At 36.3% G+C, this 24,011-nt stretch overlaps 1 protein-coding gene across 1 annotated transcript in view; it reads left to right on the top strand.

The window, feature by feature from the left end:
• The window catches only part of vps8 (VPS8 subunit of CORVET complex), a 387,878-nt gene that overhangs the window by 76,089 nt on the left and 287,778 nt on the right, over positions 1 to 24,011 (top strand). Inside the window, exons 22-25 of the mRNA XM_088607294.1 lie at positions 3,051 to 3,140; positions 9,995 to 10,046; positions 12,301 to 12,343; positions 18,870 to 18,942. Coding sequence (XP_088463420.1) covers positions 3,051 to 3,140; positions 9,995 to 10,046; positions 12,301 to 12,343; positions 18,870 to 18,942 — 258 coding nt within the window. The remainder of the gene's footprint in view (positions 1 to 3,050; positions 3,141 to 9,994; positions 10,047 to 12,300; positions 12,344 to 18,869; positions 18,943 to 24,011) is intronic.

The raw sequence follows: 24,011 nt of genomic DNA on the forward strand, positions 1-24,011 counted from the left end.
GCGATATGTAAAATAAAGTTTTTTATTATTGTTATAGAGAAACATGATCAGATTTTCCCTGGTTCAGAAAAAAGATCTAAAGTGCTACACATAACTTTCTTAATTCGATGTATTTAAAGCAGTGAACTACTGTAGTTGTCACATAACATTCAGAAATACAATCACGTATTTGACAAATAAAAACGATTATAATCTAATCCTTCCACGTTTGATCCCAAAATCCCAAGAAATATAAATCTTGACAGGTAGAAAGCTATGCTGAAAGTTTATTAAGATACTTAGAAGACAAAGATACTGTATCAATTTATGTTGCATTAGCCTGATTATGATTAAAAAAACACATATAATTAAACACGCGTTTGCGATTTAAATCAGAACACGATTTAAATCAATATAAATGTTTATATTGTAACGCATACTGTCCAGCCTCCATTTCTCTATAAAAATTTACTCTGTTGCACACACACACACAATAGAAGCAGGAACCGCTGTCAGAAGGGAAGATATGTTCAAAATATCGCAAATATCGATCATGTTGCGATATTTTGAAATCTAAAAGTCAATTGATTGTCCATAATATCGCTATTCTATTTTTTAGAAGAAATGTTTGTTAAAAGAAAAGTCCAGCACCAGCTGGATTCGAACACACAACCTGCCAGTTGGTAGTCACGCACCTAGACCAGTCGGCTACAAGACAGCTTGCATGAACAGGCAGGCGAAACAGCCCTACACAGCCCTGTGGCAGCACACGAATACCGTTATTAAATTCTTTAGATACGCGATTCCATATTATATTAGCAGAAAAGCTTAAAACTACCACTTTTTCACACGCTATTTCACATGCTAGTTAAATACTTTGATGCTTAAAATCGTTAGGGAGAAATGGAATACCGGTGTGTATTTTTCCTTTAAAGTGCTGATTCCTGGAATCTGACTGGCTGACACCCCTCTGAAGTGGTTCCATAAAATCTGGTATACGGAAAAGAAAGCGTTGATAAATACAAGTGTCTTTTAATACACTCTTTGCTGTGCTCTTGAGGATCCTTGTGATATTTTAAGCTCTAGTTGAATGATAAGTGTCGCATTTTAAATCATTTTCGTAGTTAGAAATTATGAAACGCCCTGTTAAAAGCAAGGAAGTTTTTATGCCCGTTGAAGTAAAACAAAATGCCTGACAAAGTATGGCTTGGACAGATTCCAAGTGCTTGTACAAATGTGCTAAAGAAATTATACTTTGAGTATACAGCTTGTCCAAAGTCATCCATTATTAATACTATTAGTAATATCTTCAGTAAAGGCTTTGATGCATAAATATTTCTGATAAAGGTAGGTTGTGTACTTTTGTCCAACTGAGCAATCTTGCTTTCATAAAATATGCCAACATTTTAATGACTGATGATTAACATTCTGTAATACACAGTTCAAAATTAAAGGCTCAAATGCTGTACATGAGAGGTTAAGCTCCCCCTGGCGGTTTTACAAGGCGACGCCGGATAGTTAGCCACGTGACACACGTGAACTGCGTGATACCGTGACACGCCCACCGGGGTATGCCGCGAAATACCTCACCCATTTTGAATGGCTGCATCTGTACTATCTTTCTAGTTTTTGTTCTAGCTTCTAAATCATTATATAGACTTTTCCTTAGTGTGTTTGCTTAATATTGGAATCAAACAGTTGATCATCAGTTGATCAAGACATATTGAATTATATACACATTCATGTACAAATGTAGGAGATTAAAATAAAAATACTGGTCCTATTATTAATACATGATCCACTGTAATAGTGGCTTTATCAGAAACAGAAATCAGATCCCATACTTCTAATGTTTCTGAACTCACGCCTTTCCATCTAGATAAGGTATTTTATTCAGATGTAGATTTGAAGCAAACAGTATTAGACAGTAAAAAAACATAAAGTTCACCTGCTTTTCAAAAAGTCAATCAGAAATATTTGGGATCAAGATTGTAGACTTCCAAAGTATGCCCATAAAGCACAGTCAGACCTTGTATTTATTAAATTTATGAAATTTGCATAAATGTGATCTTGAAATTTCAGCAAAACACAATGGGCTTTAAGTCTGCTTCAGAAAAGGGAAAGAAATTGCTAAAAGATCATCAACAGCTGCAAAAGATCAAAGACCGTGCCAGCAAATTTGCATTCAGCAGAGGTTCCGTAAAAAAGATATATAGATAACTGCAATCCCTACAGAATGAGCCTTTCATACGATTTCTGGAAACAGAGTAGGTAAAGTAACAGAAGAATATGGGTGATTTTGTCCACAGCTCCACACTTGTCCTGTAATGCTACAAGAACTTAGTTTCTTTAGGAGATTGAGATTGGCATGACCTTTGTAGTTTAACGAGATATTTAAGGAAAGGTCTCAATCCCTCCACCACCAGCCTCTCCTGATTGGTGCTTCTCCTTTGAGCTGTTCCATTCCTCTAATTTAGAAAAATGAGCAGTTTTTTTGTAATGCCAGTACAGTTGAAACGGACCTCTTGCTATCAAACAGTATAGCAAATTGTTGCAAAGTTAAACCCTAAGCTTAGCCATCTTTAACATACTGATATGTGGTGTATGTGCTGCTAGATCATACAGCAACAAGGTCAAATGATATGAAATGCAAAAAGTCTTTTCTATCCCCAAGAAATGATTGCTAGTGTTACATTTGTTCCCGGGTGTAGTAATAACAATGAGATTAACTCTCTGGCCTTTACAAAGAGGGAAAATGAGATATGAAGAACTCAAAGTGTTTCAAATATGATGTCACAAGGGACCTTCTTTAACACAATGGCCTCTGTCAGTAGGAAGACATGTTTACCTATGGAATAATAATAAATAAAGAAATACTAAAACAAGCAATGGTAAGAGTGACAATGAACAGTTTTAGTAGTTTACAAAGTATTGTGAATTGCCTTAAAGGCCTTCCATGTGTCTTTGGCAGATCACAAATCTTAAAAACATCACAGGAATGCTTAGTGTCCATCAGGTAACAATGTGATTTATTAAAAGATTGAGTATTGACTAATCATGTTTGCTTTCAGGTGGTAAAATTATGTTGGGAAAACCAGCTTTATGATGCCATGATTTATGTCTATAACAGTGGAATGAATGACTACATCACTCCGATGGAGGTAAGTACTTCTTTAATAAATTTATTAAAAGTTATTTTAACAGAAAATGATTGGATGTTTAGTGCTTTCTGAAATATGAATACCTTTAAAATACCAGTCATGCAGTGTGTGGCAAATCTAAATTGGGTTGAAAATATTTTTTTTCAAATATTGAGACTGTTTGTACAAACTTGTTTGCAGAAGCATATTCAGTTGAAACATGACTCTACTTTTTTTACAACTGGTATTAGCATTTTCATTTGCTCGCACCTTCACCTCAGTATGTAATGGCCATTTTAAAATTCCACTTGGAACAGAGTGTGAGAATACCTTGGAAGGTGAACCCAGCCAGATGGATGAAGTTATTAGTAGTACGAAATAAATGGAAACTTGCATCCCAATTTCTCTCCAGATTTTGCAGCTGCCATTTCCCAAAGTTATAGGTATGCTGAAAGCTTGAGTGTTATCTTTTGATCCATTAAGTTGAGTCTGAATACCTTTTCATTCTCAGACTATGTCATGTTTTCATTTCACGTGCCTATGATGTTGAATGCTCCCTTATTTAACAGCTTCAAGACCATTTATTATCCCGTTGTCTTTTTCAATGCAATCACTGAAGCCTTCAGTGTCTTTCCTTTGAGCCAGTGATTGCCAATAACCTTTAATCTTTAAAATTTCTCTCTAGCTTTTGAAGAATTTTTACAGCGAGTCTTAGAGGTTCGCAAATACAAGCCTCCACTATTGAAAGTAAATTGATGTTCTGTATAGCAGCCAGTGATAAAAGCTTGGAGAAAATGCAGTTATGGGACTGGTGGGGGGGGAGAATTTGCAATGGATTGAGTTAAGCCTTACAAAAAGAAAGTGTGTAACTAGTTCTTAGTTCAGGAAACACAAGCATTAATTTTAAGAGAGACAGGGAACAGGGTTTATACAAAGATGACTGAGGGCTTTTGAAGATATAGGGTTAAAGCAGAACGAATGAGAATCCCCAGCTTCTCTGCAAGTTTATTTAGAATAAGTTACTATGCACTTACGTTGGCGTCTTTCCAATGGAAAGATCCACTGCCTTAATGATCTTTTTCAGAGCTGGCTTTTCACATTACAGGCTAGAAAGCAAATTCATAAAATCAGACAGGCAAGTAACATTTTTGAAAAACTGATGCTTCTCCTTTGATTAATCAATATCATCAGCTATTATGCATGAACAATCTGGACATTGGGAGAAAAAGATTAAATTGTCCAATCAAAGATTGACATTTACAATTTTAAGATCATGCTTGCTTTGTTAATGGCCAGAGCTTTAAAAAGTTCCTCAGTAGAAAAGCAAATGAAGGTCCTTATTGTTAGTTAATGTTGATAAGAAATTCTTATTTAAAAAAGGAGACAGAAAGCACTGTGTGTGTGAGGTTTCACAGGTGGTTTATCACATTATGTTTGCTCATTGGTTTCAAATTGTCAAAGGTCAGATAAAAAATAAGATATGATGGATGAACACTGTAGCATAAATTTATTATTTTTTTTAAAATTATCTAGCTTTACTGTAATGTTAACTCAGCTAGTCACACGTTAAAATGTATCTCTGGAAAAATAATAAAAATGTGTTGAGGTGTCACTGAAATCTATGATGTTAAGGTAGGTCTTGTTATTGGAACCGAAAGATTGAGTTGAGGGACAGTGATCTGTTTACAGGGAGCTAGTCAGAAGCAGTTATTTGAGATGGCTAATGCACTTTTAAATTGCATAGAAAGTTGGGCCTTTTTTGCTAAACATTTTTTTATTTTTCTGAAAAAGTCAAGGGAATAAAATAAGATCCTGACAATAAAACATCTCAGACAATATTTTATTTTTTGAGTTTGCTTTCTGTGTTTTGCAGACATTTAACATTTAGCACAAAAAAGCATAGTTTGAGCATTTAAGTTTTTAAAATAATTAACTTATGCATCATTGCATCATTTGTAATTTAGCAAAATGGAAAGGGGTTGAATACTTTTGCGTGGACATTTTGTACAAATCAGTAGCATTTTTATTCTGCTGTATCTGCAGTTGCTGCAGTATCTGAATGGCTGTGAATGGTGTGCCATCTGAATGGTGTGCATTCTGAATGGCTGGATCTCTATACTGTGTAAAAGGGCAGTAGGCTCTGACAAGTTCAGTTCTTGTCTAGAAATCATTCTCCAGAAAGCAGTAGGGAATAATAATGTACCCTCCCTTGTCACCTGACCAATTGGAGAACTAGGACATTATGGTGTGAGATCAGAGAAGTCTGATTCTGATGAGAGTAAATAGAGATGCTGCCCAGCATTTTGTAGAGAGCATTTTCATCTGCTTTTTTTTTTTTGTTACTGAATGGGATAAAGAAATCTTTTTTTTCCATCTCGATAAACAGGTTTCCCCCTCCCCTGCACTTAAGCATATAAGTGATCAAGACAGATAACCAGAACTGTACTATATTTCTTACACCAGACATATTTTTTATCCATTGTCTATCTGTTTTTTTTTGTGTGTTCCAGTGTGTGTCATATAGACCAGTTTGTCTACTGTAGCTCCGCTAGAACTCAGAATGTCATCTGTCTGCAATGATTTGTTTTCCAAATCTGATACATATATTTGTTTTCATTTGCCTTCAGTTACTCAAATGTTAATATTCTTACATTTGTGACTGAATGCTTTATATGCTCAGATACTTGTAAAAATGCGATGCAGTGTGACTTCAGAAAAACTGCACTCACCTCATGTAAAATGTTAAGGAAAAATAAAGTACAACCCAACTGGAGCAGCCACAGGGCATGCGGTGAAGTATTAATAAACATTCTTCTTCAGTGAATTTGATAAAATTGACTGTGATCTGACCTTCTTTAAGTGAAGGGGGGGTTAAACAGTGTTGCAGAGTTGATCATTTTCTGCATCCAAAAGAAAAAATCAATTATAGTTACAGGAAATCCATCATATTTTCATGAAGAAAATGGCATGCAATCATTTTTAAATGATGTGCACTGACATGTTATTGGACAGACATGAAAGATTAATGATTCATTATTGTGATCAAGATGTGTCATCAGTACTGCCAACTGTAAAATGCACAGGAGAGGTGCCACACCAGAAGCTTAACCAGCAAAGGTGCTTGCTGATGCACAGCTGGTTGTGCAGTGCTGAGTTTTGGGTGGGATTAGTCAGTGAAGGCTCTCTTGGCACTCGAGTTGCAGACATGGTGTCTGTGTGGGCCGGATCCTCTGAGCCTCAGGTCAGGAGAATGTGAAGCTTGTGATATGTTAAAAGACGAGTAATTTGAAAGCAGACAGATCAGATGAGTTTCCTTACACTTTCTTGTTCTCCCATGTGCGAGGCTGCAGGATTCATTGCTGCCAGCTGAGATGTAAACAACATGCAATTGGCTATTACAAGTTGGGGTTGGTATAACAAAAAATAATTGGTTATGAATTTTTTTAACTATTCACAGGTTTGTAGCATCTGTTAGAAGTAACACAAGCTGTACACTCTATGTATAATGCAGCTTTGCATCCGGTTGCAGACGGTGTCTTGTGAGAGTCTGTCCCATTCCTCTCGTAGAAGCTAGACAGGCATGTGTCTGTTCCCTGGTCTCTAAACAGGTAATCTCAGCTTAACACGGAAATTTTCAATGGGGCTCAAGTCTAGTGAGTTGGACATGCAAGTGTAAATGCCACATTCTCATCTCACTACACAAACTTGAAGACATACAGGACTTTGTCCTGCTGGCATGTTGTCACACCAGAAATGGGGGCAAGTTACAGTCTTACAGTCAGGTTTCCATCGAAAACTTGATGCAGCCAGTCATTTGTGGTGCAGTGGAACTGGCGAGACAGAAATAAAGAATGATAATAGGTGAATCTTGGCAAACTGTCAGTTTCCCAGATCATGACTTATCACCGATTGGCTGGAATGTCATGCCAAATTAGAAATTGTTGTGAAAATACCACACAAATTAGTACCAACATACTGATGGCCCAAAGACATTGTGTTTTATAAATAAGATTTATAAGGTCATTTTTGTTTTTGTTTTTTATTTTCACCAAGGTTAACATGCAACATGATAAATCCTCTCATCTTCTTTGCCCAGTTAACTTCTATTTTATTCAGTTAACTAACTATTCAGGTGATATAATATTATGAAATTGTCAAGAGTCCCTTGACTGCTATAATAAATTAATTAATTGAACAAAAGCAGTTAATCAGCATCCAAAAAATTGTATACTTAATTTGTTTTAGGAACATACATACACACTACACAAACTTGAAGACATACAGGACTTTGTCCTGCTGGCATGTTGTCACACCAGAAATGGGGGCAAGTTACAGTCTTACAGTCAGGTTTCCATCGAAAACTTGATGCAGCCAGTCATTTGTGGTGCAGTGGAACTGGCGAGACAGAAATAAAGAATGATAATAGGTGAATCTTGGCAAACTGTCAGTTTCCCAGATCATGACTTATCACCGATTGGCTGGAATGTCATGCCAAATTAGAAATTGTTGTGAAAATACCACACAAATTAGTACCAACATACTGATGGCCCAAAGACATTGTGTTTTATAAATAAGATTTATAAGGTCATTTTTGTTTTTGTTTTTTATTTTCACCAAGGTTAACATGCAACATGATAAATCCTCTCATCTTCTTTGCCCAGTTAACTTCTATTTTATTCAGTTAACTAACTATTCAGGTGATATAATATTATGAAATTGTCAAGAGTCCCTTGACTGCTATAATAAATTAATTAATTGAACAAAAGCAGTTAATCAGCATCCAAAAAATTGTATACTTAATTTGTTTTAGGAACATACATGCCTAGATAAAGATTTTAGTTTCTTTTGGTACTTGTTATAACATTATGAATGTTTCAAGGACGAGGGAAAGATTATAGGATCTGTAGAATTGAATTTTGAGAAGGCCCCATAATGTGGTCAGAACTGAGAGATTCAGAGCTGCTGTCCCAGCTGAAATTTAAAATGACCTCTTTATTATTCTGAAGGACATATTTGAAAACTCTAGCCTGCATACATTCCACCACTTACAAGGTTAATATTTTCTTCCGGATTTTTTTATACCTCAGGTCTTGTTAATTTCTTCGTGATTCTGGTGTTTCTTGGGATTCACCTCTACTCCCTCACCACTATATGATCTATTTAATAATATCTGTTTAATTAGGGTTGCTTCCACATAAGTACACAGTTACACATATTCTTCTTTCTCACAGTATTAAGCCCCTCTCAGTGTTATCAGTTTAGAATTTATAGTTGAAAAGGGGGAACCTTACTTCAGACTGGGAGGTGATCTTGGAAAATATATCTGCATCATTAAAAAAAATAGTTTACCATCTTGTATAATTCAGGTCATATGCAGCTTGATTTATGATTTATGAGATCAGATTATGTTACAAATAAACCATAATTAACAATTCTGTACATCCAGGGTAATCGTCACTTATTTACTTGTTTTGGGACAAAACTTTCTCTGGAGTATCTCAGTTAACACATTCAAAGATTGACAAGGGATATTTCTTAGCAGGAATGGCTGTAGCAAATAAATATTTTCTGAAGAGATGGATAGAGCTTGCTATTTCTTTTTTGTGAATTTGGTTAGGATATTTACATGATATTTTGCTTCTAGAAAGGTCCATACCATGGCAGCACTGAGCCACTATCATTACGTTGACAGCTTGCATCACTGCTATTGAGATACAATTCAGATTCTTTGTATAGTATGTTTATCTCCCTTTTTTCTTCCTATTTTTTTTACTAAAACATTGAAAAGTACATTGTGTTTTGCTAGACAAAGTCTATATGGTCAGATTTATTCTCTGATTGCTTTCATGTTTCCTCCCCTTTGGGGAGGTTGGAGCTTAAATAAAAATATAATGTTAAAATAACACATTTCTTTCCATTTTATTAAATAATGAAATAATGAGATAAATTAATGTTAACTGGGGCATTAAACGTTTGTTTAACAAAAACTGTGCTCCAGTTTTTGTTGCATATACTGTACCTTGTCCATTTATATTTTTAGTGCTGGAAAATAAAATGTTTTTATATACATTTAAAAAATCTTTTATTTTTGGATTAAGATAAAAACTGTCTACAAAGGACACTGCATGCATTTAGTCTTCAGGTGCAGGCATCTGAGACTAAAAGAGATAATCCAACAAATTCTGCTGATTTGTGTTATTCTTGATAACAGTTACTGTACTATCTTTATGTCCACTCAAACATGCTGACCTTACTGGGTCTACAGTCCCCTGTAGGAAAAAGAATTGGGTATGAGATCATAACTATCTCCGTAGGAGGTAGGTATGACTCAAATGGAACCTCGAATCAAATGGTACACATTTTTCATTTTAAACATTTTTCTTTTGTTAATGTAGGACTCTGTTTTAGTCTTAGCTACATATTGTTCACCACAAGCCAAATTTACCATATAAAATTCCACTGTAGAAATATTTGAGCAGTATTTCCTTTTGGAAAATGCAGCAAAATGTGCCTTTTATTATTCCATAGCCTTTTATCTCTGGTTCTGTTGTGTTTTTTAAGAAATACAATGAGCACTACTTTCTGTATTAATACCACAAGAAGGAATTGTCTGTTGCAAGTCAGCTCTGCCTGTCAGAGCAACCCCAGGCTCAACTGTGATGTCTGTGCTATGTGTCACATCACTAGTTTAGCCATTTGGGAGATTGTTCTATTACTTTCTGAAAAAGCTGTTAAAGGTTTACTAACTTTTGTTTTTCAAACCATGAAGCTGTTGTAACTCTTCAAGCAGACATTGATGCCTATTTTTTACAAGTGAACTATGAAAATATGTATTATATATTTTGCTCTTTATCTGTAATTATGTTATTTTTCAGAAACTGTTCCAGGTAATTGCTCCCCCACTACAAGCAGGCAAATCTCTCTCAGGTAAATCTGCAGTTTTCTTACCAATAACCAACTCCTTGTCCTGTGAATATTCATTTCCTGGAAACGATTTGAAATGTTTTTGCAAATTTTCATATAATCAAGAGATGATTTGACTGCATTTATATATTTTTGAATAAGCCCAGAATTTGTATTATAATTTGAAGAAACTAAAACCCATGAAATGGCAATCCTCTATGGCAACAGGATTTTAAGAGAATGATCGACATGGATTTCTAAAAGGCAGATGTTTTTTGTTTTCATTTGAACAAGCAACAGTAGCAGTGGCTACAAACAAAGCTTATGACATGGTATATTTACATCTTCAGAAGGCTTTTGATCATTTACTCATATAAAAAAAATATTTTTTCTGTTTCAGGCAGTAGACATTCATGGTACTGTGTATTTGGACCTGGTTAATGAATAGGAAACAAAGAGTATAAATACATGGGGTCAATGCTTTGACTGAGGCAATGTAATTGGTGGAGTAGCACAAGGATCTGTATTAGGACCACTTCTCTTCTTTATATAAATGATCTAGATTCCCCTATTATCAGTAAATCAATGAAGTTTGCAGATTGTAGGATGATTAGGAAACACTGTACAAACTGCAAAAATACAAAATAATTATAGATAGAATTTAAGACTGGGTAAGCAACTGGTGAGTGACAGAGGGGTGTTATGCAGGTAGCAAAACATAAACTGTAGTTACAAAATAGGAAACACAGAGCTTGAAGAGGCTATACATGAGAATGTTTATGTAAGTGCAGTATTTTCAAATCACAGGCATTTTGGGGGTAAGCAATGCAAAAGCTACAAGAATGTTTAATATATAGTTAATATAATAGAATTTAAATTAAGGGATTTTAACTACAGTGCTCTAGTAGAAGCACATGTAGATTACTGTACACGGTTTTGGTCACAAAGATAGGAGAAAGTAAATCTGTGCTCTGAAATCAGATACATTATAATTCTGAAAGCAGATATGTTCCTGCACTAAAATGATTGTCATACACTGACGGGCTAAAAAAACTTTTTGTCATTTACTGACTAGACTTCTCTACCATTGGAGCTGATTCAAGCTCTTAAATTCCCCTAAGGCATTGAGTAAATAATTCCTCTGAGAACCAACAGTGCACATTAACTAGATGACACAAGTGCAAATTATGGGGGGAGGGCATTTAAAATTGAGAACAAATAGCATTTATTTACATAAAGGATTGCAGGAATATGGAACAGACCACTCAGCCATGTTGTTGAAGCTGATATCCTTCAAAACACACCTGAAGGACATCCTTGCTCCCTTTAAATGTAAAAAAAAGCTAGAGGGAGTGAATGGATGACCACTTCTTTTTGTAACCATTCTTATCTCCTTAAAATAAACTAAGAATCTAGTGAATTTCTTCAAATCCTGGGGTTTTCCTTGTCCTTGAGATGAGATGGAGAGGTGATGAAATTATGTCAATAACTGATTGCAATTCACCATATTTATTTTGTTCTTTTTAAAATATTGGAAAAGAAATATGTTTTCATCCTTGTCAAATGAATACGTGATATGTGTCAAGTGTGGATAGTGGTTTTGTGATAGTGGGGTAGATATTAAAATAAAGAACGGCTGTTACTTAGCATTTTATTCTAACACACAGAAGGTTTTAAACCATTGCATCTGAGCAGTGTCTGACTTCTTTTGGCAAACAGTTCAAGTTAGCCAGCTTCTGCATCTTTGTTGCTGGCAAATTTATTTCTACTCTGAAGATAATTCTGTGGAATCCAGGAAATAAATGTAAAAGCACCACAGTCCTAAAAAACTGTGAAAACTGATAAGGAAACAAAACTGATATTTACCAATATAGTTAGCAATATGTGATGTCTGTGATGGTATATTCAGCTTACCAGAACTCACAGATACAAGCTGGTGACCCATATGTTGTTTTATTTCATTTCATATTGTGTTTCTATTTAAATGTTTTACATTGTGTTTTGATTTTACACTGTATGCTAACTGTTTTTGTGAAATTTGTTTCTAAATGCGCATCTTACAGCTTATGTGAGAAGAAAAAAACACATAAATCAAAGTAATTATTGGATTTCTGGTGTTTTTTTTTGTTAAAAAAATGTACAGAACATTTATGTGCTAGAACAGTTAGTCCACATATTATCAAATAATGCAGTGATTGGAATATTAGTGTGTGTGCACAAAGTTGTTTTCCAGTGAAAATACTGTGTTTCAATAAGCATAATTTTGTCTCTCTTACAGATGACCAAATCATAATGGGCAATAAGCTACTGGTATACATAAGGTAAAACAAATTATTTACTGTTTATGTGACTCCTTTATAATTGTTTAGCATTTTCAATCTGTAGGCATAAACAGTGCTACTTATCCTCAGTTCTCTACCAGGTACCACTAATAACTAATAAATACCTTTTTAACTTTGCTAGTTAAGAACAGTATTACTCAAAGCTAAGTAATAGTAATCCAGAGCTTCATTTGAAGGACAGGAGTTTGGATCCACAGACTGAAATATAAATAATGGTTTTGTTTTTGTGAAATATAGCCCATCACAAAGCTTGCTGATGTCCACTCTCCAGACCTCTTACAATCTCTTTCTGACTGTGTCTCTCTCTGGTCAAGATCACATACTCATAGAATGGACACTGAATGCCATGATGCACATCATCAATGGAATGCTATCCTTCACCCCAGAACTCCCCTGGTTCTCTGTCGTAGCAAGCATCACTCTACACTCTTTGATTCGCATAAAATCCAAACAGTTCTCAATAAGGTCCAAAATGCTTCTCACCTGCCAATACATGAGAACATATTTTTATTATTATTATTATTATTTTATTTTAGAGAACAGATAAAACCATTTTATATACAGAGAACATAGCACAGCACTCCTATAATACACATTTACCAATATACATCACACATGAAAATATAGTCTGTTCTTATCTGTTCCCTTAATATTTTGCAGTGTCTCCAACATTAAGAATTTTCCCCAGTATGGTGTGCCATCTGCCTCGGAGTAATAAATAACCTAACTGTTTTTCCCAGCAAAACTCTCTCCATATGGGAGTCCAACTCCATTGGAATTTTGCAAATTGTAAACCACTGTTCATTTGAAATCCTAACTTTACTTTCTTTTTAACATACACTGTAGAATGTGATTTATTTTCCATAAAACCTTTATATAATCTAGATGTAATACCCATACTTGATTTTTACTTGTAAGATTCCATAACTACTTATACCACCGCATCATCAACAATATCTAGTTCCTGCTTTTTAATATCACTATTAAAATAGTGGCGGACTAGGAGGTGATTCTGTTTTAAAAAACTGAAAGCTTTGTAACTGTTTTTATTACATTATAGTATAAAACGCTGTTATTCCTTTTGCTATCCAAACTTTAAATTATCATCTCATTTTTTTGGTTTCAACTCTGTATCACAGGCACACCATCTGAGTGCCTTTACTGCATCACTTAAGTGATACTCTTTTATAAGAGAATTCCATATCTTTAGCTATGGATTATGTATTTTTTAATGAGTTTATCTAAGTTCTTGCCTAATAATGCCTGAATTGGGGGGTTACTCACAAAGGATGATTCAACGTCTTTCCTCCTGATAACTGGATTGCAAGAATTAATCAAGGGTTTCATTTGAGATGCATAATAGTAGTCTTTCAAGTTTGGAAAAGCCATTCCTCTTTTATCTTTGGAAAGTTTAAATGTTTTGAATCTTACTCTTGTTTTAACCCCTGCCATATAGATCTAGAAATGATCTTATCCCATTCCCAGAAATTTTTAGAGAAAATTCTACAGGGAGCGTTTGAAATAAGAACAGTAATTGTGGTAACACATTTTTAATTTTCTTGCCAACAGCTTCAGTGACCTTGACCCTGACTCATAATATTCCTGTCTAGTAAATCCAATATTTTTAATTGCCTTACCTTCTTTTTATGAATGCTCAGAGCAATAATTCTCCTCCTTATAACTGGCTTTAATGTGTCTCATATCATCTCTAGTCCCATTTCTCCACTATCATTCTCTTCCAGAAATGTCTTTATTTCTTTTTTTATTTTATTTGTTCTTTAATTTGTGGATCGTTCAGAAGACTCAAATTCAACCTCCATGTTGTATTTCTACGATTGTTACTTAATTGTGGACAGTGACATAGGAGCATGATCTGAAAAAAAAATTCTACCAATATCACAATATCCTACGTCTATCTCTTTTATATACAAAGAAATGACCAAACTAAGAGTATACTGAACGAGGAAAGGAATAGTGGTATGACTGTGCCCACTTGGATAGAAATCTATCCAAAGATATATGAGTTGAATCAAGCCTAGGATTCAAATGTACATTCCAATCACCTCCACATATCATTATACCTTGTGCATTTGCCATCAAGGAATCCTACTCTCTTGGGCTCCTGTGCAAGGCCCTTAACCCCAGCTGCTTAACCCCCAGGGGCGCTGTACAATGGCTGACCCTGCACTCTGACACCAAGCTTATCTCCCTGTCTGTGTGTCTCATGGAAAGCAAGCTGGGTTATGCGAAAAAGACAAATTCCTAATGCAAGAAATTGTATATGGCTAATAAACTGATCTTACCTTCCTTAATCCTATGTGAAACTCTGCAGTCTCTCAGCCTTCTGGCAAGTAAATAGTCACTCGATCTCGTCTTCCAATGTAGGAGGATACGGTATAACTTTAACTTTAAATCCGCTCTCTGCCATATCCTTCGTGGCTTCTGCTCCTGAATGGAACAGACAAGTGGCATCTTCATAGAAAATCTGTAGTCTCGCTGGAAATGTAATCTGAAATTGTATTTTTGTTTGACTTCAGCATATTGTTTACTTACTGTAGGAGTATTCAGTCCGTGTTTTGAGTAGTGCTGGTGTCTGGGCTTATGGGTTTTGGTACTAGCGCCCTTTTAATTCTGAATTCCATGTCCTTTGGCAAGTCGAGTTCCCCCCACAGAAGATTTTCAATGAAAGTAGCCGTGCAGCGTCCCTCTGATTCTTCAGGAATACCATGATTGCGAATCAAGGTCTATTAGTTTCATTTCCAGAGAATTTTGTCATCTCAAAAACTGCTTTATCACCATTTATATTGTTAGTACCCTTGTTTCAACTTCTTCTATTCACCCCTCTATCTTATTCAATTTTTTAATTAACTTTACTTAACTCCTGTTTAATATCCATGAGCTGCTGTTTTTAATCTCGTCCGAATTCTCATAAATTCCTCCAGTATTTTCTGGAGACTAATGTCTTGTTCATCTTGTTCGGAACTCGCTGAGCTATTTCGACTATGTTCAGGAGGCGCTATTTCAAAATTCTCCACAGCTGGTAGCTTTCTCCTGTTTCTCCTCAGAGCCCCTTCATAATTATTATTTCACAAACTTAATGTAAAGAAAAAACAGTATTTTTAGGGCTTTATTACAAAATTGTCGGGAGACAATCTGTATTACACCGCCATTCTAGTCTGCTTCCTAACCAGACGTCTATGAGGACATATTTAATACAACTAAGTCACGAGTCAATCTGGAACAAAACCCTTCATTTAGTGCAGATTCCACCTGGGCTCAAGAATGGGGATCACCGGACTTAATAAGCAAGAACCACCTCATCACATGCCCTACCCAACAACCTCCTGGCTTTCACCTTCCAAAAAAAAAGTGATACACTCTAAACCTCTTTAGGACTGGTCATAATCCATGTTTTGACAACCTCTATAGATGGAGAATCGGTGTTCGGTGAATCGGTGAAGAACTAAACGCACTCAACCAGGTGGACCAAAAGCTATCGCTTGGCTCAGGGACTTGGCATTTAATAATTAATAATAATAATTGCTTACACTTATATACTGCTTTTCTAGACACTCCACTCAAAGTGCTTTACAGGTAATGGGGACTCCCGTCCACCACCACCAATATGCACCATCCACCTGGATGATGCGACGGCAGCCATAGTGCACCAGAACGCTCACCACACATCAGCTATCAGCAGGGAGGAGAACAGAGTTCTGAAGCCAATTCATAGATGGGGATTATTAGGAGGCCATGATTGGTAAAGGCCAATGGGAAATTTGGCCAGGACACAGGGTAACACCCCTACTCCTTTCGAGAAACGCCTAGATTTTTTTTACCACAGGACCTCGTTTTTAGGTCTCATCCGAAGGACGGTGCCTTTTAACAGTATTGTGTCCTCGTAACTATACTGGGGCATTAGGACCCACACAGACCGCAGGGCGAGCACCCCATGCTGTCTCCACTAACACCTCTTCCAGCAGCAAACTTAGTTTTTCCCAGGATGTCTCCCATCCAGGTACTGACTGGGCTCACACCTGCTTAGCTTCAGTGGTGCTAAGCCAGTTGTGAGTTGCAGGGTGATATGCTCTGGGAAGGTTGGGGATATTGAGTCCACTCCTCCTCATTCCTCACTGGGAAAGCCAATGCCAGAGTGCTGGATAGGAGACTCTGCCCAATGTTCAAACCTCAGATACAGGATTAATAAAGCAGAATCCATTCTGGCCATGGAACAGTAGACCAATTCTTTGTACTTGTATGGATATTTGAGGAGGCATGGGAGTTTGCCATCCTGCTTACATGTTTTCTGGACTTGGAGAAGGCTTACAGCCATGTACCCCAGGGTATCTTGTGGGAGGTGCTGCAAGAGTATGGGATGTTGAGGCTGCTGCTACGTGCCATCTGGTCCCTATATATGCTGGAGTAGTGTCCACATTCTTGGCGTTCAAGGTGCTCATTGGTATTGGTATACAAGTCAAGCCTGTTCAAGGTGGATATTGGACTCTGCTAAGAGTGCGTCTTGTCTCCTCTCCAGTTTGTGATTTTCATGGACATATAATAAAGGCACAGGTTTGAAATTTATCCTGTTAAGGGACCTGAGGGTTGCATCTCTGCTGTTTGTGGATGCTGTTGTCCTTTATATGTCATATGACTGGTATCTCCAGCGAACACCGGAGAGGTTTGCAGTTGAGTGTAATGTGGCTGGGATGAGCGTCTGCGCTTCCAAATCCAAGGTTTATTGTGTCTCCTGGAAAAGAGTTTGCTCTCTCCAGGTGAGGGGAGAAAACCTTGCGAGTAGTTTTAAGTACCTCAGGGTCTTGTTCCTGTTCATGAGTAAGGTTAGAGATGATCGTAAGATTGACCAGCGGATTGGTGCAGAGGCTGCAGTAAAGCCGATGCTATACCGAACCATGGTCGTGAAGCAGGAGTTGCGTTTGTAGACGAAGCTCTTGTTTTCTGGTAGATCTTTGTCATCATCCTCAGCTATGGTCGCAAGTTTTAGTAAAGTGACTGAAAGAATGAGATCACAGTAACAAGTGGCAGAAATGAAGTTTTTCCATAGGGCTGTTGGGCTTACTCTCTTTGAAAAGGTGAGGAGGTTGTAGTACAGTTGTTGCTCCTCTGGATTGAGATGAGCCAGTTAAGATGGTTTGAGCATCTGGTGAGGATACCCCCTGGGAAGAGACCCCATGGCAGACATAGGACACATTGGAGGCATTATAGACTTTTTCCTTGCATCTTCTAGACAATCAGAGTCTTCGACAATGTGAGAAGCAATTCAAAAGGAACAAAAGTGCTAGGATATATAGTCATAAGTGTAGAATTCCAATCAACACACATTATGCTAAATTTTATCTTTTGTGTCTGGTTCTTTCTTATTTCTTGGTGTTTGCTAATGCATGCAGTTAGGCAGTTTTCAGGGATATTACTTCAAGATGGTCCTATGTCTGTAGCTCAGGCCACAGCATATTTTGGTTAAGCAGCATCTGTGTACCAGAGGACACAAGTGGAAACTATGTGGAAGTGTAGAGGGGATATCAAAAGTCTACATACCCTTTTTGAAATTTCAGCTTTTGTTGATGTAAAGACAAATCATGTCAGACCTTCTTTCACCTTTAATGAGATATTGTAATCAACAATATTTAAGTAAAAAACAAATGGATAATTTTTAGGAAAAATAATTAAAAATAAAAGAAAACATTTAAATCCTTGGTTGCATAAGTATACACACCCTTTAACCAAAATTTTGGGGAAGCACCTTTTGCTTTGATTACAGCAGTAAGTCTGTTTGGATAGGTCTCTTATCAATGTACCACACCTGTATTTTGCAACTTTTATGTATTTAAAATCTAGTACACTATCTAGAATCACTTATTTATCAAAAGGGTTGTGTGAGTATAGGACAAGCTACCCAGCCATTTTGTTAAAGTCAATACACTGGATTGTTTTAAGAAGCAGCCAGGTGACATCTTTGGATCAATTAACTACTAAATACCTCAAGAGCTAGATTGTTTGAATGGCCTCTTCTTGTTTGTAACCTTTCTTTTGTTCTTATATTTCCAATAAATGTTTTCATGTGTTTCATTTGTTTGGCTTCTTGCTTCAATTATTTTTACAGAAACTGTATGCACAAATAGACATAAAATTTAAAAAAGGAATTTTAAGGAGTTCTAGTATTACTAAATCTGTGTAGCTGTAGAATTAAAAATGACCAGTTTTATCCTTTGATAAATATTGCAGAATATAGCAACTGTGAGAGGCTGAAATAAATAATGGGCTGAAGGAGATTTAGCCTTACCAGAGGCACAAGAATTCAATGCCACTTAAATACTTAAAGAATCCTTGAGCAGACATAAGAACACATGTGAGGAGCAGCAGTCATTTGACCCTTTATGAAATTCCTGATTAAATCTGTAATCAGAATTTTGTGCATCTGCGATAGTTAAATAGGTATAGTGAAAGGTTCTGTTTTACTTTTTACAACATTTCCTTTTTTCTCTCTTAGCTGCTGCCTGGCAGGACGTGCTTACCCTCTTGGGGACATTCCTGAAGATCTTGTTCCTCTAGTAAAAAACCAGGTATGTAATGTGGGGACCTCCTATTGAAACTCAGTAGTGTAAAACTCCATAAGGGATTGCTTAGGTAAAAGCAAACATTGGCACTTCTCTTACACATGCAAGAATATTCGAATGGGTAACATGTCAGTCAGTATCCTGGATAGCATATGTCACAGTGTTTTTATTTTTCTGAATAGTCTGATACAAAACTGCATGACTTATTAATAATAATATCTCTGTAAAACTGCCAGGAGGGGTGGTGAATCTTTAAAGTACTGCAGCTGTATAAGTACTGCCTTAAATGTGTACACAATACTGTAAAAAACTAATATGTAGAACATACTGGCCTGTTAACTGTATTGATTACAGTATACAGAACTATTAGTAATTGTGAATAAGTAGTAATTAAAATATAGATCATTTTACTTTTATATTTTATATTTTAAAAATATATTATACATAGTGGCTTTAAAACATCGTATTTAGAAGCAAATAAATGCATAAAAACAAAAAAGGGGCAAGATTAAAATAGGTTCTGAGTAGTGATTTAGATTACTTTTTTTGGTCGTATGCCATAATTTACATTATTTTTTGTGTTTGTGTAAATAGTCAAATAAAATGTCTCAAATATCTTAATGTAACCACAAGAGTTGTTGTATTAGCCTTATAAAGGGAAAATTAGGAAACACTTGCATTTTCTTAATTTAACTAGCGTGTCATAATACTTCATAGCTGTGTCAATATTTTTGACAAAAGTGAAAAAGTAGTCTAAGGAGTTTCTCATTGTATCCTTATTTAATAGATACAAAATTTCAAAAGACAATTTGTTAAAGAAAGTACAGTCTGTGCATTGGTCTGGAATCAAACCCAGTCCTCCTCTGTGGCAAGCAAGAATTCTACTACTGAAACACCATTTGTCCCTCTGATTGGATGTGTAGGACACATTAAGGCACAATATAGATTATCTCAATGTGCATGTAAACCTGAAAGAAGCACATCAGTTCACAAGAAGCCACAGTAGAATAATAAACTATTTTTCCATATATCAAACTAAGTAATGTTGTTTTTGTACTGTTACTCTCTTTTTTAATTAATTTAATATTTGAAATACTGGAGTGTACAGTTTAAAATGAATAAAAGTCTAATCAGTATACAACTTAAATTCTATAATTGGGATTCAAAACCAGGGGTTTTCTGGCGACAGCCCAAATGCTTCTACATGCCACGTTAAGCTTTCACTGCTCAACCTGATGGTTTCACAAAGTAGTGCACTATATACAACTGAGTATTTTTAAAAAGGCGTGGTAAGCCGCAGCACCTGAAAGGCAAAGTACTTATCCCCTGTGCATTCTGAATGGCTGAATCTATATGTTCTCTCTAAATTGCGGCTTTTCAGGCAAGCATGAAAATGTTTGTCTTCCTGCCAAAGGTGAGCAATTCTAAGTCAACCTATTATCACAAGGATACTTGTGATCACAAGCACACTGCCTGTTGTTGTTTTGCACACTGCCTGTTGTCTCTGTCTTTCTTTTATTATACAATTGTATTGTTGTTTTTTGTACTACTTATCATGAGAGCTAGCTAAATAGCATTTCGTTATTACCATATACTTGTATATGAGTATAATGAAAATAAACTTGAACTTGAATACTTACCCAGTAGCTCTCACAACATGCTTGATTTTGCAGAAGATAAGACTTGATTCATGTACAAAACATTTTGCCATAGTTCATAGGAGTACTTACTAAGGCAGCGTTATCCATGAAAATGCTCTAATAAATGGTGTAATTGAGTTGTGAAGTTCAAACAAATACTGCTTAACAAAACAAGTAGTCAGAACAGTGTAGATACAGAGGAAATCACTTTCAGCTTTATAGTTAAGACAGTTACAGAGGCAAAGCTCCTCTTTCCAATCTCTTCTACACAAAGTTAAATCTTATTAAGTGTGATTGTACATGAGCTGTTGCCTTAACGAGACTGTGCTTGAAAACTCTAAAACCTCAGCTATATTTTGAATAGACTCTGCAGCTTTTTTTGTAAGGGTTGTAATGAGTAGCAGCTGTCTCATTAGTGCTTTTTAATCTCTATAGTGCTCCTCATGCACACTCTCCTAGGTGGCATAGTGGGTTTTAACATGGGAGAATCCTTTATTTTTCCCATTGTGCAGTGTATCATGAAATTAAATACGGTGCCTAGAAATCCGTAATGTAGAATAAACCAGAAAAAATAGATGACATCTAGTGTATAAATTACAGACCACATGGTATATTTGCTTTGTGTTTCTTTTCTTAGAATTTATTTCCCCAAATTTGTCTTTGTCTTATGCACAGAGAAATTAAGAACGTTATGTGACAGAGCATTTCTGATCTCCTTTCATTGAAGTCATCTATATAATTAACATATAAGAGATTTTCCATAGGGGTTGATATATCCTATATTTCTTTTGCAAAAAAACTTTGAGTTGTGGAAAGGCACAAGTCAGGAGATGGGAATTGTTGTAACAGAAAGAATAAGGTTCTTGATCCCGAGATGAAGTTAAACAGATTAGTTAATTGCATGCAAGGAACAATAAAGCTGAAGTCTTGTTTCCCGCAAGAAACAACAAAACCAAAATATTGTTCAAGGTGCCGGTACAAACTTTAGGTTTATATAGTCCTTCCTTGCTGCTTCTGACGTCATTTGTTATTATGGTGAAGGGGGGAGGTCACGTGTTCGGCCAAATGGTCAGGGATTAAGTCCCCAGGGGGTTCCCTAGCTCTCCTAGCTCGCATCTGGAATCCTTATCAGTTAACCCCCTTTCCTGCCATAAACTCCTGTTGCTTAGAAGTCTAATCTTCATGCAAAAAGGACTTAAAGTTAACATTTGTATCTTTCTTCAGTATTAAAACATTTATAAGGCTTTAAGTATCCCATGGAGCACAGTCATGACCATCATTAAGAAGTGGAAGGCGTATAGTACCACCCAGACCTTGCCTAGATCAGGCCATCCCTCCAAACTGGATGACCGAGCAAGAAGGAGACTGATCAGAAGGCTACCAAGAGACCGATGGCAAGTTTGAACAAGCTACAGGCCTTTATGGCAAAGACTGGTCATCACAAATGCTCCACAAATCTGGTCTGTATGGGTGGGTGGCAAGAAAAAAGGCACTCCTTAAAAAAAGCCACATGAACTCTCATTTATGTTTTGTTAAAAAGCACCTTAAAGATTGTGTGGCCAAGTGCTGTGGTCAGATAAGACCAAAATCAATCTCTTTGGCTGGAATGCAAAACGGTACGTCTGGCAAAAACCTAATACATCTTACCATCCAAAGAACACCATTCCTACACTAAAGCACGGTTGTGGCAGCATCCTGTTGTGGGAATGTTTTTTTTAGCTGGGAATGGGGCACTTGTCAGGATAGAAGGGAAGATGGATGGTGCAAAAAACAGGCAAATTTTAGAAGAAAACCTGCAGCCCTCAGCCAGAAATTTGAAAATGGGAAGATGGTTCACAGAAAATGGGAAGATGCACAATGACCCAAAGCACACCGCCAAAGCAACTGTACAGTGGCTGAAGGACAAGAAGGTGAATGTCCTTGAGTGGCCTAGTCAGAGCCCCGACCTAAATCCCATTGAAAATCTTTGGAATGACTTGAAGAGGGCAGTCCATCAACGGTCACCACACAGTTTGACTGAGCTTGAACAATTCTGTAAGGAGGAATGGGCAAATATTCCTCCCTCTAGGTTTGCAAAGTTGGTAGAGATGAATCAAAACAGACTCAAGGCTGTAATTCAAGCAAAAGGTGCTTCCACCAAGCATTAACTCAGGGGGGTGTTCTCTTATCCAACCCAGTTACTGTACTTTTTTTTCAGAAATTTTGCTTTCTTTTTTCACTTGGTTGTTACAAGGTACAATTTGTTAATAAAACTGGCAAAAAGTCTGATTTTATTTGTCTTCTTTTTAGGCTTTAGGGCAACAAAAGGTGAATATTTTGAAAGGGGGTGGTGACTTTCTGTACCCACTGTATGTTTTTGTGTTATTTGTATTTGTATTCAGTTGTTCAGAGACCCACTGACCCAGTCACCCAGGTGTGACTGGCAGAATAAACAGTAAATAAAATAATGCTGAAATGTGAAGGCAATGTTGCTGCATTTTACATCTTCAAACTTAAAACCAGAACAGCTTTTGAAAGTTCCAACTGAAGTGACTGTTTAATTGGGATTAGTCACTGTGGAGTCCTTCATTTGTCCTCAACTTGAGCAAAACCAACATTTTCTCCAAAGCTTCCAGAGATTCTTTACACAAACTACAAAAGCATTAGCTGTTCTGTTCCTCTCTAGTCTCCTTTTTTACTTCTGATTGTCTTTTTGTCCCTCACGTTTGAAACGTCACTTTGTAATTTAAAACCATGCCTTTTTGTATTTGAACTGCAATGCCACTTCCTCTTTGAATGACATGATTTGTCAGGAGTTATGCAATCAGTAAAAATAGAACAGTAACCAGAGAATTGGAAAAAGCAGTTAACAGATACAATTGTTTGAGTTTAAATGTATAGGAAGGAGCTTTCTCAGAAAAAAAAAACACTCCTGAAAAGACAGGGAGAATAAAGAAAACTTTTCTGCAAAAACCCTTTACCTAAGTTGCCATGTCTGAACGTATCAATTTAAGGTATATTTTAAGGTATAACTATTCATGTTTTTCTGTCCAATGTGTTTAGAAGTGGCTTTAAGTCTACCAGGTGCAAATGATGAGTTCAGTGGAGGAGGCTCAGAGATATTTTAATCTAATCCGTATCCTGAGATCCTGTTGGGCCTTTACATATGTTATCTCAGATTAGGATCCTATACTCAAGGGATTAAATTATTTGAGGAGATCCAGACATACCTGGATTACTATTAAGGTTTGATTGTACCATTTATTCAGAGTGATATAAGATATTACTTATAGAGGTGTGAACTGTTGAATATTTACAAATGCTAACAAATGTAAACTAGAAGGATTACTTTCTGGTTTTGGTTCCTCCATTCCTTGGTATAAGTAAAGGTAGCACTCAGGAGGGCGATAAACTATTCATGTTCTGTAGCTTTACTTCGAAGAGACCTACTGAAGT

Source organism: Lepisosteus platostomus, chromosome 14 (genome assembly GCF_059453375.1).
Source record: "Lepisosteus platostomus isolate fLepPlt1 chromosome 14, fLepPlt1.hap1, whole genome shotgun sequence".
NCBI lineage: Eukaryota > Metazoa > Chordata > Actinopteri > Semionotiformes > Lepisosteidae > Lepisosteus > Lepisosteus platostomus.